This window comes from Rattus rattus, chromosome 16, assembly GCF_011064425.1.
Source record: "Rattus rattus isolate New Zealand chromosome 16, Rrattus_CSIRO_v1, whole genome shotgun sequence".
Taxonomy (NCBI): Eukaryota; Metazoa; Chordata; class Mammalia; order Rodentia; family Muridae; genus Rattus; species Rattus rattus.
The window spans coordinates 1,288,454-1,306,381 of record NC_046169.1 but is presented as its reverse complement, the minus strand read 5'-3'; the positions used below and the strand labels follow the sequence as shown (position 1 = coordinate 1,306,381).

The 17,928-nt window shown below is 49.6% G+C and overlaps 1 protein-coding gene across 1 annotated transcript in view; it reads right to left on the bottom strand.

The window, feature by feature from the left end:
- Positions 1-741: 741 nt before the first annotated feature.
- Positions 742-17,928, bottom strand: part of LOC116885839 (rho guanine nucleotide exchange factor 18-like) — a 33,335-nt gene continuing 16,148 nt past the window's right edge. Inside the window, exons 3-12 of the mRNA XM_032887178.1 lie at positions 9,750-9,996; positions 8,359-8,506; positions 5,244-5,358; positions 3,711-3,768; positions 2,956-3,000; positions 2,242-2,319; positions 1,858-1,960; positions 1,549-1,690; positions 964-1,241; positions 742-906 (exon numbers count right to left, since the gene is read on the bottom strand). Of these exons, the coding sequence (XP_032743069.1) occupies positions 742-906; positions 964-1,241; positions 1,549-1,690; positions 1,858-1,960; positions 2,242-2,319; positions 2,956-3,000; positions 3,711-3,768; positions 5,244-5,358; positions 8,359-8,506; positions 9,750-9,996 (1,379 nt within the window). The remainder of the gene's footprint in view (positions 907-963; positions 1,242-1,548; positions 1,691-1,857; positions 1,961-2,241; positions 2,320-2,955; positions 3,001-3,710; positions 3,769-5,243; positions 5,359-8,358; positions 8,507-9,749; positions 9,997-17,928) is intronic.

Here is a 17,928-nt window from a genome sequence, read left to right as displayed (position 1 = left end):
TCTATACAGAAGGAGGGAGAGCAGGCAGTCCATACAGAAGGGAGGAGAGCAGACAGTCTATACAGAAGGGAGGAGGCAGGCAGTCCATACAGAAGGGAGGGAGAGCAGACAGTCCATACAGAAGGGAGGGAGAGCAGGCAGTCCATACAGAAGGGAGGGAGAGCAGGCAGTCTATACAGAAGGGAGGGAGAGCAGGCAGTCCATACAGAAGGGAGGGAGAGCAGGAAGTCCATACAGAAGGGAGGGAGAGCAGGCAGTCCATACAGAAGGGAGGGAGAGCAGGCAGTCCATACAGAAGGGAGGGAGAGCAGGCAGTCCATACAGAAGGGAGGGCAAAGGTGAAGCTGAGTTTGCAGAGTGCCCATCAAGCACGCATGAAGCTCTGGGTCCCAGCCCCAGCACCACATAAACCGGAAGTGATGATACATGGCTACAATTCCAGAAGAACTGGAAGATCCAGTCATCTTTGGCTACTTGGCAAGTTTGAAACTTGAGGGTAGCCTGGGGTATAGGAGACCCTTTTATGAAAAAGAAAGAAAGAAAGGAAGAAAGAAAGAAAGAAAGAAAGAAAGAAAGAAAGAAAGGGAGGCCAAGGGGTAGAGGGAAAAGGGAGGAGGAGAAGGAGAGGAGAGAAGATTAGAAAAAAGAAAAAGAGAAAGAACCCACATGAAAATAATAAACAATAAGTCGGGCACAAGAACACAGTGCTTATAATCCCAGGAGTCAGAGAGAGGAGGATACCTAGGGCTTGCAAGTGGCTGCTGCATCAGCAAACACCAGGTTCTCTAAAGACCTTGTCTCAAAAAAAGATGTGGAGAGTGATAGAGGCAGACATCCAGAATTAATCTCCAGCCTCCACATGCATGTGGACACATGTGCATGCATGTACACAGATAGACCTGCACACTAGCCTCCACATGCATGTGGACACATGTGCATGCATGTGCATGGATGTACCTGCACACAAGTCACACATAAAACATGATGGAATGGCACAGAAGAAAACACTGCCAAGGTTGTCCTTTGGTATTTATACATGAGCACCTTCAAGTGCACACATGAACAAGCACACATACAAGGGAAGGAAAGAGAGAAAAGAGAGTTTGGGACTCCAGTGTGCACGCAACAACATTGTAGGATGATGCTGTCACGAGGTTGGAGAGCTACCAGAATCTGGGAGAAGGGCGTGGAGAAACCCAACACCTGAGGATAGCTTGACCTTGGCCAGTCAGGTCCCAGTACTATGACAAAATGTGTTTCTGAGATTTTAGCCAGGAAATACAAGATATTTTGTCACCACATCTGATAAAAACCCTGCCTGCCTGAGTCCAGATGCGGCTGGATTTCTACAAAGGCCAAGGCTGAGATAGAACTTAGTCACCATCCTCAGTGACTGACCCGTCCCTCTGGGTCTCTCCAGGTTCTACTCTGATTTGCTCACATTGGAGAGAGTAAAATGGAGCCAGGATGTACCAGAGGATGGAGGGGCATTAATGATGAAAGAAGGCCGACACCCCCTTTGGGTGGACGGAGGGGGCTGGGACTCACCTGAGCTCAGCAAAGGTTTGCCACACAGAGGACAGCTGGAGTGGCCCGAGAAGGTTCCTCGCACCAGCTGGTGCCCGTTGACACACTCCCGCTTTCCTGGAACATCCTGAATCTTATCTTTTAGATGTGCTGGGTTCTTCCCCTGCTTGAGAAAATGATGGGCCTTAGAATATCTCCTGCAGAGTCTGGTCCTTTTTAATGCCCTCCACCTCCATTTTTCTAGTCCGGGCTTGGATTCCAGGGTTCCCGAGTCAAGGGTACATCGTGGAGCAGGGAAAGGAAGGAAGAGGAGTCCCCACGCTCACCCACCTTCTCCTTCTGCCTCGTGACCCTGCTGCGGAGGGAGCTCAGGCTGCGCTTCACTCTGGTGCTCTTGTCCGTCTTCTCATTCTTGTACACACCATCCTCGCTCCTGGACAGTAGGAAGTGGGTGAGGAAAGGCTTCAGGTCATTCTGAGGCAACTCTGGAAGGTGCTCCAGGAATACGCTTCCCCATAATGTGATCCCATCTTTAGCCCCCAGTTCCCCATCTCTTCTTCCCTGGTTTTCTTTCTCCTTTCCTTTCACTTTCCCCTGCCCTCGCTCTGCAGCCCAGGCAGCCCTGTCTCAGCCTTCGTTCTCTGGGTGAAGTCAGCTCTTAGGGGACTTTGTATAAAGGCCCTACTATAGCCACCTCTGGCAGCTTGCGCTTACTCTGACAGGAACTCGAACCAGGTGAGGTTGGAGTGGGGTCCTCCAGGGCTGATGGACATGCGAGCTCGCTGACGGGCCCTGAGGGGTAGAGTGGGACAGACATGTAGATCTGCAGGCAACTCTTCCCGTATCCTTCATTTGCGCATCGCCAGGGCTTTAGAGTACAGGCGCTTCTCCAGGGTGTGGGGGAGCTATCTGAGGGCCCACCGGTGACTGTGGGCTTGCATACAGGGACGCGATCACTGCATTCCAGCAGAGGGCAGCAGCACTGTGTCTTGGACAAACCGCATGAGCTCATGAGGGAGGTTTTCTAACAGCTCTCAGGAAACATTAGGCTTCCTTTCTTCATTTCTCCGTCTCCTCCTCTTCGACGCCATTCCCTTCCTCCTCCTTCTTCTTGTCTTCTTCCTCCCCTAGCCCCACCACCTTAAGTCTTAACTTCTGCCTCCTTCCCTTTTTCCTACCCCTCCTTCTTTGGCAGAGTTTCGCCAAATAGCCCAGGTTAGCCTTAAACTCACAGTCTTCTTGCTTTGTCAGCCTCCTAAACGCTGAGGTGAAAGGCGTGTGTCGTCACAGCCATAAGCACCCATCCTCCTCCTACCAGATCCTGTAACTGTGCCCTCTCCTACAGATGCCGACAGCTGTCCCTCACCTCCTTTCTCCCTTCCCTGTCACGTTTGTCCTCTCCTTCACGCCTGCTCCCATCTCACTTACCCGTGGTACTGCCTCAGCTCCTGAAGCACCTGTTGCACTATCAGCCTAGAAAGGGATGGGATACAAACACATGGACCACGATTCCTTGGCCAGACCCAAGCTCCCGTGCTCACTCTAACTGGGTGCCCTGAGGATTCCGGGGTGTCTTTCTCCTAGGCAAAGGTTGTTTGTGAGCGTCTGAGCAAGATTAAGGTAGCATGGCTAGCTATCGTAAAACAAACCTGGTTTTGATAAGTTCGTGTGTATTTCAGGCCAACCTCCTACCCACAATTAGCTGAGGATGACCTCGAACTCTCCCAGTCTTCCCACCTCTACCCGCTCAGTGGTAGGATGACAGGGAGACACTACCACATGCCTGGTTTATGGAGTCACAGGGATGGGATCCATCAAATGAGCCCCGGCCCCAGCCATGGTTGCTTACAAACAGCAGCGTTGCATCCCCCGGCCCCAGCCTCTACCACCTCCCTCTAAGCCACTCTACTGGCACTCCTGCCTGCTGTGGGGCAGACTCTTTACCCACCTCCCCATAGCCAGTCCCCCAGGGCACTCCTGCCTGCTGTGGGGCAGACTCTTTACCCACCTCCCCATAGCCAGTCCCCCAGGGCACTCCTGCCTTCTGTGGGGCAGACTCTTTACCCACCTCCCCATAGCCGGTCCCCCAGGGCACTCCTGCCTGCTGTGGGGCAGACTCTTTGCCCACCTCCCCAGGGCCGGTCCCCCAGGGCACTCCTGCCTGCTGTGGGGCAGACACTCACACATGGTCTGGCTCCACGTGGTCCTTTTCCAAACACTCCAGCACGGGGGGTTCAAGGCCTAGAAGCAGTCCCCAGCATGGGGAGCAGAGGAATGAGCAAGGATCCAGCTCGACACCCGCCCGCCTCCAGCCCACGGATGATCAGAAGCTTCGCACATCACACTAGCAGTCTCTCGGGGAGGAGAGACAGGAAGCCTGGGACCAGGACTGCACCGTCATGGTAGTGTGTCTGTGCAAACTCGAAGGCTCTCCCAGGGACACGCGGAGCTACACACAATGTACCTTCTTACTGAGGAAAACCAGGGAGGCTCAGACCCATTCAAGAGAGCAGGTTGGATCTGTCTGAGGACTGCTTGAGGGAGAATGCAGAAGTGTAGTCTTTGGTAGAGATTCCGAGACCGAGAGGGAAACAGAGAGAGGAAAGGGGAACTTGGAGGGAAGTTGAAGATGGCTCAGTAAGTACAGGTGCTTGCTCCCAAGGATGATGACACAAGTTCAATTCCCGGACCCACACAGTAGAAGGAGACACCCAACTCTTGTCCTCTGACCTCCACGTGTGTGTCACGACATGTGCACGCCCCTCCCGACATACTGCCACACACATTTGTTGGGGGTTGCTTCTAATGCTTTGAATTAACCTGGCCCATAAAATCGGGGATTTTCATGCCCAAACTCTGAAGGTCCTTGTCCCCAATTGGTTTTTGGTCAATCCATAAAGAGCCGACAGCCAATGGCTAGGCAGGTAAACTAAGGTGGGACCTTTAGCTTTTTACAAGCTAGGGACTGGGAGAGAGGAAGGAGAATCACCATGATTCGGAGCAAGACAGATGGGATTTAGATCTGCAGAAGGAAAATGATCCAAAACATAGGTGAGAAGGTATGAGGTCCCCAGAAGGGCTGCTGAGAAGCATCTTGGGCAGCAAAGACTTGGGGGCCACCCAGCAGGAGCCAGGGCAACAAAGATAAAATACAGAATTAGAGAGTGCTAAACCAAGAGTACCCGAAGGGAATGTGTGCCAGCTTCGAGGAGGATTAGAACTGCCCAGCCTTTAAGCTAATCAAGGCATATTTAAAATTAACTGCTGTGTGTGTGTGTGTGTGTGTGTGTGTGTGTGAGAGAGAGAGAGAGAGAGAGAGAGAGAGAGAGAGAGAGAGAGAGAGAGACCTGTCAGGAGCACAAAGCAGTATAGCTAAAAATTAACGCTACACACGTTAATAACAATTATAATTTTTTTAAAGGAGTGAAGGAGAAAGATGAGAGGGAGGGAAGGAAGGAGGGAGAGAGGAAGAAGCTGAGGCACAGGAAAAGGGGAAAAAGGAGAAGAGTTAGAGGCATCCTAGAGAGGAGTCAATGGCAGTCATTGGAGGTTATACTCTTTCTGGACCCAAAGGATCGCCAACCTTCTGCCCAAGTGACCCTGTGCTTCCTCCATCAGCTCCTGTCTTCCGTGTGACCCAGCTGGGGCTCCACCCATGGAGTCCTCCCTGCCCCAGTCACTTGGTATGCCGGAAAGACTTCCCCAGGCTTGGCTACCTTGTACAGGTGGAGCACACACATCTGAGCCAGAAGCGGGTTCCAGACAGCTGATCTCTTCACAGGACACGGGTACTGACTTGGATCTTAGCCTTTTCTCAGGGCTGTTGCCTTCCTGTTGGGGGAACAGGATTTGTAGTTTGGGTTACACACTGCCCTTGTGGACCCCAGGTACATACAGCCAGTGTCACCCCTCCTCCCCCAGGTCCAGATTCCAGCTTCATCAGGGACCCCCTCTACTCAGTCACGAACTGTAACCCTTTACAGAACCCAGAGTTATTCTTGAGGCTGTGGGACTCAAATCCATTGGTCATGTTCAGGGACCACAGACTAGATAGCCCCAAGCATACATTCCCCAGATATCAGCTGCCATCACAAGTCTGAAACGCGCTTTTCCTGGTTGCAGACCCAACCTGTTTTCCTCTCGCTGCAAGCTCCTCCTCGGGTAGGGCTCTTCTAGCCCGGTTGGGACTTCCGCGTAAGAGGACAGGCTCCCCTTGCCCTAGCCCACTGGGACATTTATGGATAGGATTCTTCTTTCCGTGTCTCCGTCTCTGGTGTGTGTGCATGCACACGTGCATACACACTAGCAGATGCACCTGTGTGTGTTTGCATGTAGAGGCAGGAAGATCGCCTCATTCAAAGCACAACCTACTAATTTTGTTTTAGTGAAGATTCCTCACTGACCTGGACTTGTAAAGTAGGCTAGGGTGATCTTCCAGTGAGTCCCAGGGATCCTCCATGTCTCTGCCTTGCCAGGGCTGGGATCACAAGCCCGCCTCAGCACTCCTGGCTTCTCATACATGGGCTCCTGGGATCGAACTCTCAACCTTGTGCTTGTAAAGCAGATGATTTTCTGATGGTGCAGTCTCTCCAGTCTTATGATTCGTCTTCGATGGGAACGTGCCCATTTTAGAGAAGACAGTTTGACCCTGGGATAGCACCAGATGTGTCTATGGTTTGTCCTATCTGAAACTCAGGAAGGAGTTAAATCCTCACGGTGCGGTATTAAAAGAGTGGCAATCTGACCATCAAAATGTAGATATGGGGCCTTGGGAGGAGACTACAGTTGCATTAATGTTGTTCAGGCTGGAGTTTCCCCAACTGCAATCTTTTGCTGTGACAGTGTCTCACTGGGTAGCCTTGGCTGTCTGCAACTCACTGTGTAGACCAGGCTGATCTCAAATCCATAGAGATCTTCCTGTCTCTGCCTCCTGAGTGCTGGGATGAGAGCTGTGCTCTACCCCTTTACCTCACCACAGCCATCCAACCTTTAAAGAGTGTGTGTGTGTGTGTGTGTGTGTGTGTGTGTGTGTGTGTGTACAGTGCATTTATGGCACATGTGTGCAGAGAACAGAGGTTACCACTGAGTACCTCACTCTCCACCTTATATTTAAATTTTAATTAACGTGTGCGTGTTCATGTGCGCACGCACACATCTGTGTGTGTGTGTGTGTGTGTGTGTGTGTGTTTGCGTGTGAAGCTCAGAGGACAACTTGATTCCCTCCCTCTGCCATTGGGCTGAAGGACTGAACTTAGGTTGTCTGGTTCAGTGACAAGTGACTTCACCCACTGTATCTTTTCACCTGTCCTTCACTCTAGTTTTTGAGACGAAATCTCTCACTGAGTGTCACTGGACCTCATCCCACGGGTCAGGCCAGCTGACCAGTGAACTCCCGGAATCTCTCGTTATCTCCCCACTGCCCCTTGGTAGGATTACAAGCTCGTATCACCATGCTGGGAGCTAGGGATCCAAACTTAGGTAGAAGGGCTTTACTGATGGAGCCATCTCTCCAGCCCCAGGCAGATTTATCTGAAGGGACATAGGACTGTGGAGACGGCTCAATCCATAAAGTGCCATGAGGGTGCAGGTAAAACCCACCTGGGCATGTGGCACATGTTTATAATCTCAGAGCTGGGGAGGGTCGGTAGATATGGGTAGGCTCCTGGGGCTTGCCGGCTAGCCTACTTGGCAATGGTCTTCTCTTCTCCTCTTTCTCTCTTCTCTTCTCCTCTTTCTCTTCTCTTCTTTCTCTTCTCTTCTTTCTCTTCTCTTCTTTCTCTTCTCTTCTTTCTCTTCTCTTCTTTCTCTTCTCTTCTCTTCTTTCTCTTCTCTTCTCTTCTTTCTCTTCTCTTCTTTCTTTCTCTTCTCTTCTTTCTCTTCTTTTCTCTTCTCTTCTTTTCTTCTCTTCTTTCTCTTCTCTTCTTTCTCTTCTCTTCTCTTCTTTCTCTTCTCTTCTTTCTCTTCTCCTCCCCTCCCCTTCCTGTTCTGCTTCCTTTCTTCTTTCTTTCTTTCTTTCTTTCTTTCTTTCTTTCTTTCTTTCTTTCTTTCTTTTTTGAGATAGAGCCTCTTTATATAGCCCTAGCTATCCCGGAACTCACTATGTAGAGCAGTCTGGCCTTGACCTCACAGAGATCTGCCTGCCTTTGCATCCCAAGTGCTGGGGTTAAAGGCCCATGACATCATGCCCATGCCATGCCCAGCCTTCTCAGCAAGTTTTAATCTGTCTCAAAAGAAGGCAGATGGCACTGAGAAATTACGTCAGAGGTCACCCTCTGGTTTCCACACCCTCTCCCCACCCCTACATGCTTACACACATGGATGCGCACGCACACACACACACACACACACACACACACACACACACACACACCAGAGAGGGAGGGAGGGAGAGAGAGAGAGAGAGAGAGAGAGAGAGAGAGAGAGAAGACATGGACAACACATGTACACTTCTTGTCATTGCCTTGTGATTCACTGCACCTCCAAGGACCGTCCAATAAGAAAGTCATCAACAATCACAGCTCTTGACCCTAGACTTCTAGACTCATGAACAAAAACAAACCTCTTTTCTTTATAACATACCCACTCTGTGGTATTGTATCTCTCTCTCTCTCTCTCTCTCTCTCTCTCTCTCTCTCTCTCTCTGGCACAAAGTAGCTCAGGACCCAGAGATGCCACAGCAATGGGCCAAATTAGGGAGATCCTTCCTCCCTGCCCTCACTATGATTGGTGACTTCTGATAGCCATGGAGTCCATACTCCCTTCCACCCACAGCATTGAATCCCAGAGGGGTGCCTACTACTGTTCGGATGGATTGGTTCAGATTCTGCTCACCTTGCTTGAGGGTGCTGGTGTCCCACTGACAGGTAAGCATCCTTGGATCCAAGTCTTCTGCCCATCTCCAGACAGATTCAGAGCAAGGCTAGCCAGAGTCCGGGGGAGACAGGCCCCTTCGTCCACCTCAGAGGCGTCAAGGCTGAGCCTGCGGGAGAGCAGACATTGAAGCTTGTGGTTAGTATCCATCTGGCTATGGTCTTAGGCACACAGAGGAAGGAAGGTTCCAGGTCAGGGAGGGGGGAGGCCACATCGAGGGCTCCAACCCTCCCAATACAAGGAGTCTGCATCCTCATGGAGATCCTCTCCGCATCTTTCTATAGAAGGTTCCTTTCTTCCTCCTTCCTCGACTTCTTTTCCTTCCTTCCTTCCTTCCTTCCTTCCTTCCTTCTTTCCTTCCTCCACTTTTCAATGTTGAGGGCAAAACCCAGGGCCTCATGCATACTAGGCAGGCACCTACCATTAAGCTACACCTTGAACCCTCTTGGGAGGAGCTGAGGCACACCGGTAGGGATGGAGATGGCTGAGGCCCCTCCACTTCTGGTGCTGTTACTGTGTGTGCCGGGAGATGATACTCGTCTCGTGTTTGGATCACTTGTGAGACTGTAGCATGCAGGCGGTGGGCAAACGTTGTGTGGATGTCCCACTGCTTATAGCCCATTAGGTATGGGCTTAACAGGGTGAGTGGGAAGCAAACAGTTTCTATGTGTACCACACACGTGTGTTTGTATGTGTGGGAATCTACACACACACACACACACACACACACACACACACACACGCGTGTTTGTGAGAGGACAGATTTGGGCTGCTTCTAGCAGCACAGATACCCCAGAGGCTCTATGTCGTGTTTGTGTGTGCAGGACCTCACATATACATACTCACACATGCTTCTTCCCAATTAAACTTCCCATTTGGAGGGAAGAGGAACCTCAGAAACTCACAAGAAAGCTCAAGATCCTGAGGATATATGGAAGTTCATACACAGTTTCTGGGGGAGAAGGGACTCTTTGATGAAGCTGCCTGCAAGCTGTACGGGGAGGCCCAGTTGTGACTTCCGTGAGTCAGAGTCGGTATTCACGATGTAGCTGCTTTGGCGTTATTTACACTCACGTAAGTAACCCCTCCCCCAAACTCCTATAAGTAAACGCCAATGAAATTGGTTCACTGTGCTGGACTCGGATGGGATGACTTCTTTGGTCTATTACTGGTGCCCTATCTGGGGGAAGAGATGTTTGTATGTCCCCAGCCCAGTCATGCAGCTGGGTAACAGTGAGGACAGCCGTGGGAGGCCGCGACAGCCGTGGTAGGCTGCGACAGCCGTGGGAGGCTGCAGGTCCCCTCATTCCTTCCTTGTGGCACCTGGAAGGTAGGCAGTGGTGGGGGCTGACCTTCGACCCCTCTCTGAGCAGCTCCGGGGTCTCTCCCAGCTGTGTCTTTGAGGCAGGGCTGAAGCTCCCTCACAGCTTGTATGGAAGGACTCTCTTCTGGGGGTCTCAGGATCCATAACCACTTCAGACTGATGGAGGTCAGAAGGGGCTCCCAAGCCCAGATCCCGGAGGTACTCGCTGCCCTGAAGGGCTCCCAGGTCCAGGCTGAGGTCTTCTGCGCTCTCGCTGAGGTGCCTCAGAAAACCATCTTCCTGCGGGTGGGGAAAAAGAGGGTGTCAGTCAAGGGATGGCAGAGGTGAGGTCTCCTGGGCTAAAGTCCCCACTCCTTAACACACAGATGGGCTTCCTGCCCAATGGGAATTCACCTCTCCAGTGGCATGCTGTGGTGGTTTCAGTAAGAATGGTTTCCAGTCTTTCTTTGGTCCGCCATTTCTTCACTATGCCCACTTTTTGGAATGGTAATGTGTGTTCTGTGCCGTTGTGGAAGAATGTGATCTACTTCTAGGTTTCGATTTTACAGGAGGTTACAGTATCACGAGTCTCAGAAGGGACTTTGAACTTTTAAACAATGTTGAGACTGCGATAGACTATGGAGACTTTTGAAGTTGGACTGAATACATTTTGCTGTAAATATGGATAGAAGAAGTATGGAGAGTGGATCATGGTGGTTTGAATAAGAATACACCCAATAGGGTCATATATTTAAATGGTTAGTCACCAGAGAGTGGCACTATTTGAAAGGATTAAAAGGATTGGGAGGTGTGGCTTTGTTGGAGGGAATGTGTTCTGGGGGTGGGCTTTGAGATTTCAAAAGCCTATGGCAATCCAAGAATCAATCTCTCTCTCTCTCTCTCTCTCTCTCTCTCTCTCTCTCTCTCTCTCTCTCTGTCTACAGATCATGATGTAGCTCCCAGTTGCTGCTCCGGCACTGGCCTACATGCTGCCATGGTGATAATGGACTAAACCTCTGAAACTGTAAGCCAGCCTCCAATCAAATGCTTTCTTTTATAAGAGTTCCTTGGTCATGGTTTCTCTTCACAGCAATAAAAGAGCGACTAAGACATATTCCTATTCTGGGATTCAAGGTTTCATTCCCCCTAAAGGCGGCCATGCTGGAGCTCTATGCTTTTTAGTCAGACCCACAGATCATTTGCTGTATGCATAGGCTACATTTCGTGTGTGTGTGTGTGTGTGTGTGTGTGTGTGTGTGTGTGTGTGTGTGTGTGTTCGGGTATGTGGAGGTACAGTGCATATGTTTTATGTGCGTGTAAAGGTCACAGGGTCAACCTTGGGCAGCTTTCCTCAGGGTCTTATCTTGTTGCTGTGATTGCACACTAAATGTCTAATACTATGTGTCTAAATCAACTTCAGGGAGAAAGAGTTTATCTGGCTGATAGTCCCAGGTTGTGGGGAATGGCATCACCCACAGTCAGTCGAGCCTTTCCTTTTCAGCAAATATGATCAGGAGAAGCCCCTTAGACAAACCCACAGGCTTTAGACAATCCTCTGTGGAGATTTTATCCCTAGATGCTTCTACATTGTGTCAATTCGACAATCAAAAGTAACCATCGCAGGTCCCATCCATCTTGGCCTTTGAGACAAGGTCTGTCAGAGGCCTGGAACGCACCCATTTGTCCTTGTTGGTTGGCCAGTGAGCCATGGGGATCTGTCTGTCTCTTCCCCTCCAACACTGGGATTACCAGCTTGTGCTGCAACTCCAGGCTAGTCTGTTTCACGCAGGTTCCTGGTGTGCGAACTCAGGCCCTGGAGCTCGCATAGCAAGGGCTTCACCATCCGAGCCATCCGCACAGCCCAGATTACATTCTGTTTGTCTTTTGGCTCTTGTGAGTCACCGCTAAGGAAAGGATCATACAGGTATCCATTTGTGATCTGCTTTCAGTGTTGTTTTGTTTCTCGGACAGAAACTCTGCTGGACCGCTCTGGGTGATGGGAACTCACAAGCCTCAAACTTGCAAACCTCCTGCCTACTGGCTTCCGGGTTGGGACTGCAGACATGCAGCATCACAACTGGCCCCACTTTCAATTATTTTCTCTCTCTCTTTTTTTTTTTACATTTCTTTGCCTGTTTCTACATCAGAGGACAACTTGTGGGAGCCTGCTCTATTCTACTACCATGTGAGTCCTGGAAGTGGAATTCAGGTCACCAGGGTTTGGTGGCAAGCTCCCTTACCTACTGGGCCATCTTGCCGGCCTTCCTCTCAGTTCTTTTATGTCTATACCAGGAAGCAAAATTGCTACTTCTCATAGTAGTTCTTTGTTTAAGTTTTAAGGGTGTACCTGAGCACTCTATCCCCAATCTAGCAGTGTGTGTGTGTGTGTGTGTGTGTGTGTGTGTGTTGGTGACACAGGGTCTCTCACTGAACCTAGAGCTCATGGTTTTGGCTGGTTGGGCAGTAAGCCCTGTGATCTCCCTCCTTCTACTGCCACACCAAGTGCTGGAGTTAGAGGCATGCACCAGCATGCCTCATGTGTTTTACATGGATCCCGAGGATCTGAACTCTGGTCTTCATATTTGCACAGCAAGTGCTTTAAAAACGGAGCCATCTCCCCGGCCCACTCCTCCTCCCTCTGTTCTTAAATACCGTGTCTAGTTTTCATTCAGTCTCTTTCCAAACGATCGCAGGATAGATGTGTCTGGACCGGAGTGACCCTGACCTTGCTCTTCTATGCCCTTACAGTCTTGTTTCAGATCCCGCCTTTCCCCGGGATTGCTCCGTTCCTGATGCAGGGACAACCTGGCGTGGACTCCTGTCTCTCACCATTGCTTCCCCACAAGGCTTCTTTCTACTTCTGCTTTTCATCTTCCCCTAAATATAAACACGTCAGGATGGGCTCTGGGCTGGTGCTGGGCTCCCTGCTTTTCCAGTGTCTGGTCTCTTTCATCGCAGGCAGAGGTGGGAGCCAGGCCAGAGCTTGGGAGGAGGGTTCTGGGAAGCGAAAGCACAGCGTGTCCTGGCTCTCTAGCCAGCAGGCACACTGGAAGGAGGGAAAGCCCTACCTCTCCTTTGCCTGGAAGCTTGAACCCTTTTTCAGACTGGCTTCCCTGGGTGAGAAAAGAGGGAGTCCGTTCACTGGGGGGACTTCCCAGAGATCTAGGTAAACACTGTCCCAGGCTTGACACCCTGCAAGAGGATCTGCTCCACAGACTCAGGGAGCCTTAGGTTGGCCCCCAGCCCCACAGAATTTCTGCTAAGTTCAAAGTGGAGGGGAAACATCCCGTACTTCCCTTGGGCTACCACATGCAGTTTGTATTGTACATGGATACACTTTATTTTTTTTTTTTTTGCAGTGCTGTGGGTGGGACCCAAACCCTTGAGCATGCTAGGCAAATTTTCTATGACTGAGCCACACCCCTCAGCCCCTCATGGGGAATTCTAGGGAATGAACCTACCTCTGAGAAACACCTCCAAATCTTGGGTGTTGTTTGAAGACAGGCTTTACTATGTGGCCCAGACTAGCTTCAAACTCAAGATTCTCCTGTCTCTATTTCTCAAATCACAGATAGGCTTTTATTTTAAAAACGTAAATAGTTATTTCATTTGCTCTTAGGTAGAGCTAGCTTACTGAAGCAATTTCAACGATACAGCGTCTCTATTCCTGTTTTGCCATGCAACAAAGTGTCCTAGTTTGAAACAAACAGCAAACAATCAAGGCAGCTTCGTAAACCCAAAGTCTGCAGACTCCAAAGAACGTTGACCCCTGACGTGATAATGCAAGTGGAACATTCCACGTGTGACAGATCAAATGCAGTGATTGGGCTCCAGAGGAATGGTTCTGCAGATCGAAGCATTTGCTTCCATAGCCCAACGACATGAGTTCAATCCCCGAGAACCACAAGTGCAGTGGCACTGGAGCAAGATAAATAAAAAATACCACGGGAAAAAAAACAAAACAAAACAAAGAAACCAAAAAACAAAACAAAACAGGCTGGAAAGGTGGCTCAGCAGTGAAAAGCAAGCATTGTTGTTGTAGATGGTGATTCTGTCCCCGTCACCAATTTGGCACTGGGACACAACTACTCATTATGTACAAAAGCCAGTGACTTCAGCTCCAAATGATCCGTCGCCCCCTGCTGGCCTCTGTGGTTACTGCACTCATGTGCACAAACCTCTACACAAATGTGCTTAATTTAAAAGTACCCCTTCCCCCATGCCCCACACACCACACACACACACACACACACACACACCACACTCACACACACACCACACGCAACATACACACAATACACACACACACCACACACACCACACTCACACACACACACACTCACACACACACACACTCACACACACACACCACACTCACACACACACACCACACACCACACACACACACACACATACACACACACAAACATACACACACACACACACACACACACACAAACACACACAAACACACACAAACATACACACACACACACACACATACAACACACACACTACATGCACACACACTACACACACAACACACACACTACACACACGCATACACACACGCATACACACACATACACACAATATACACACACAAATACAGAGATAAAAAGTAGCATATGAAATACTTTCGGGCCATGCATATTAAGTATACATGAAACGTCAGTTAACCCAACGTTTAGACAGGTTTTCATCCCCCAAATTAACTTATTAGGGTTACACAAATATTCCCAACCTGGAAAAGTCCAAAATCGGGGCTGAGGAGATAACCCAGGAGGCAAAGTGCTCTCCCAACAAGGATGAGAACCTTAGTTTGGTTCCCAGCACCCACATAAAAGTCACACGCACACATGCACGCACGCACACACACACACACACACACACGCACACACACACACACACACACACACACACACACACACACACACACACACACACACACACACACACAAGCTTGATTTGTTTCGGGGCTGGGATTGAGTGGAGTGTGGCCGGCTAGTACACACTGTACCACTGACCTACATCCCATCACTCATTTTTACTCTTTAGTTCTTTAAGGATGGGCGTGTGCACCTGCAGCGGGTGTACATCTTGTCTTCACGTGGGCCCCTAACACTTGGAGCGAGGGCTGTCTCTGAATCTGTTGGACGGCCTGGTTGGGCCTCAGTGGGAGAAGATGTGCTTAGTCCTGCTGGGACTAGATGTCCCAGGTCAGGGTGGTACCCATGGGAGGCTCCCATTCTCTGAGGGGAAGAGGAGGAGGTAATAGGGGGAAGGATTTGTAAGGGTGGGACTGGGAGGAGAGGAGGAAGGGAGGCTGTGAGTGGGATGTAGAATGAATAAATAAAAAAAAAATTATTGAAAAAGATGTGTGATGGTTAGTTTTATTCTTCCTTACCCCTCTCCTTCTCCTCTGAGCAGGGGGCTCTCCCTGGGTATCCCTCAATCCTGGCACATCAAATCTCTACAGAACTAGATGCATCCTCTCCCTCTGAGGCCAGACAAGGCAGCCCAGTTAGAAGAGCACATCCCACACACAGGCAACAGCTTTTGAGACAGCCCCTGCTCCAGTTGTTTGGGACCCACATGAAAGGGTCCAGGTTAGTCGACTCCTTGGTCTTCCTATGGAGTTTTTATCCCTTTCAGGGCCTGCAATCCTTCCCCCTATTCTTCCACAAGAGTCCCGAAGCTTTTGATGGTTAGGTTTAATTGTCAACCCCACAACATAGAGTCACCTGGGAAGAAAGCTTCAGTGAGGAACGGGGTTGACCTGTGGGCATGTCAGTGGGGATGGTCTCAAGTTAACTGGCGTGAGACGACCCAGCTCACTGTGGATGGCACCGTTCTCCAAGCAGAGTGGATACATTGAAATGAGAACAAAGGGGAAACCAAATGTCCTGGTTAGCTTTATTGTCAACTGGACAAAACCTAGAGTCACCTAAGAACCAGGAGCTTCAACTGAAGGAGTACCCAGATCAGACTGGCCTGCAGTCACACCTGTGAGAGAGTGTCTTGACTGACGGTCGGTAGGGAAGAGCCCTGCCCACTGTGGGCAGCACCATCCCTAGGCACAAGCGCCTGATTCGTATAAGCAACTGGGCTCAGCATGAGTCAGAAAGGAAGCCAGTAAACAGCTTCCTCCCCATCGTCTCTGCTTCAGCGCCTGCATTTTCTTCCTTCATTGATGAGAAGTAAACTGCAATTGTAAGATTGAATAAATGCTCTCCTCCCCGACCTGGCCTTGGTTGTGGTGTTTGTCACAGTAATAGAAACTGAACTGAAACAGCAAAGGAGCATGAGTGTGCACGATCCTGACTGTGGCTATGACGTGGTGACCTGTTTTGTTCCTGCTTTGACGGCCCCGCAGCGTTAGACTGTAACCTACAGTTATAAACTAACACCGTCCTCTTTCTGTTCCGCCTTGCTTTCGGTAAAGTTTTTCTTTATCCTAGCAGCAGAAATGAAACTAGATAGAGGGTCTCTTGCTAGGTTGGCTTTGGATTGTCAGACACATGAGTAGCCTGTGCCCCCAGGCCCAGCAAAGGACACTGAACTTGTCATAAAGCTCATGGTTTGAGAAGGGATGGCTGAGAAAGACTACGGTCAGTGTCCACAGCCAATGCTGGCTTTTTACTGAGCCCAGCATTTCTCCCAGTGCTGCATGGGACCTAGGGTCTTGAGCAGGCTCAGTAAGTGCTCTGTCATGGAGTTATGCCAACTTCCTGCAAAAGGTTCTGTAGTTTAACCTGGGACATGATCGTTTTGTCTTTCATTAAATATTTTAGCATCAAATTTTATTTATTTATTCATATGTGTGTGTGTGTGTGTGTGTGTGTGTGTGTGTGTGTATGTATATATAGGCATGTGATGCACATGGAGACCCTCGAGCGTCTTGGAGTCCTCCCTAGTGGAGGACTTGGTTCTGGTCTCCCAGAGGGTGATGGTTGCCTCTTTCTACCATGTAAATCTTGGGGATCAAATTGCTATCCTTGATTTCTTTTACCAACTAAATAATCTTTTTTGTTTTAATGTGTGTGTGTGTCTTTGTGTGTGTGTCTGTGTGTGTGTGTGTGTGTGTGTGTGTGCCATATGTATACATGTGTGCATGTGTGGTAGGGTGAGCTCACCTCCTCTGACCTAGAGGAGGACAACAGAGTGCATACAACCTGGATTTAAACTCAGATCTTCATGCTTGAGCATCAAGGGTTCTTACCCATTGCTACTGGAGATTAGTTCTAATGCTTTGAATTAATCTTAATCTACCCCCATCCCCACACCAATGGAGAATCTGCATGTCCAAATGCTGAAGGCTCTTGTTCCCAGCTTTTTGTTTTTTGTTTTTTTTTTAAGCTGGGGACCGAACCCAGGGCCTTGTGCTTCTAGGCAAGTGCTCTACCACTGAGCTAAATCCCCACCCCACCCCCAAGTTGGTTTTTGATCTGTCAATAAAGAACCAACAGCCAATGGTTGGGTAGGTAGACTGAGGCGGGACCATTAGATTTGCATAGGCCAGGAACTCGGAGAGAGGAAGGGAGGAAGATGACTATGTCTCAGAGGGAGATGGATCAGATTTAGAGCTGCAGAAAAAATTCATCCTAAGTGTAGGTGAGAAGGAAAAGCCGCCCTGTAGGAGGGTCTGCCCGGAAGGTAACGGGCAGCAAAGATAAAACACAGATTTAGAAGGTCGAGTCAGGAGTCCTGAGAGAAATGGATGCTAGCCGGGCAGAGGATTAGAACTGCCCAGCCTTTGAGCTAGTCAAGGCATGTTTAAAATTTACTGGTGTGTGTGTGTGTGTGTGTGTGTGTGTGTGTGTGTGTGTGTGTGTGTGTGTGTCTGTCTGTCTGTCTGTCTGTCTGTCTGTCATTTGTGAGTCCAGACAGCTCTTGGGCAGGTGTGTGCACGCAGCCCCTTGGGAACACATAGCGGTTTAGCTGAATTCACTGCTTCACCCTGCTGTCTCTCCGGCCCCAAGCATGGAGAAATCTTAAGCTTCTCAGAGCCTCGGTGCTAAATGGGCAGACTGTGGCCACCTCACATAATTATTACGGTGGTAATGTTGGGGGGGGTACGTTTGGAAACGCAAAGACTTGCACATTGCAGATCCTTGTTAGAAAACGCAGCTGTCTTTATATTTCAGGTTTTAATTTAACTAAATTAATTTTTCGTCTAAAACATTTAAAGGTGTTTTATGTGTATGGATATTTTGTCTTGTGCAGGT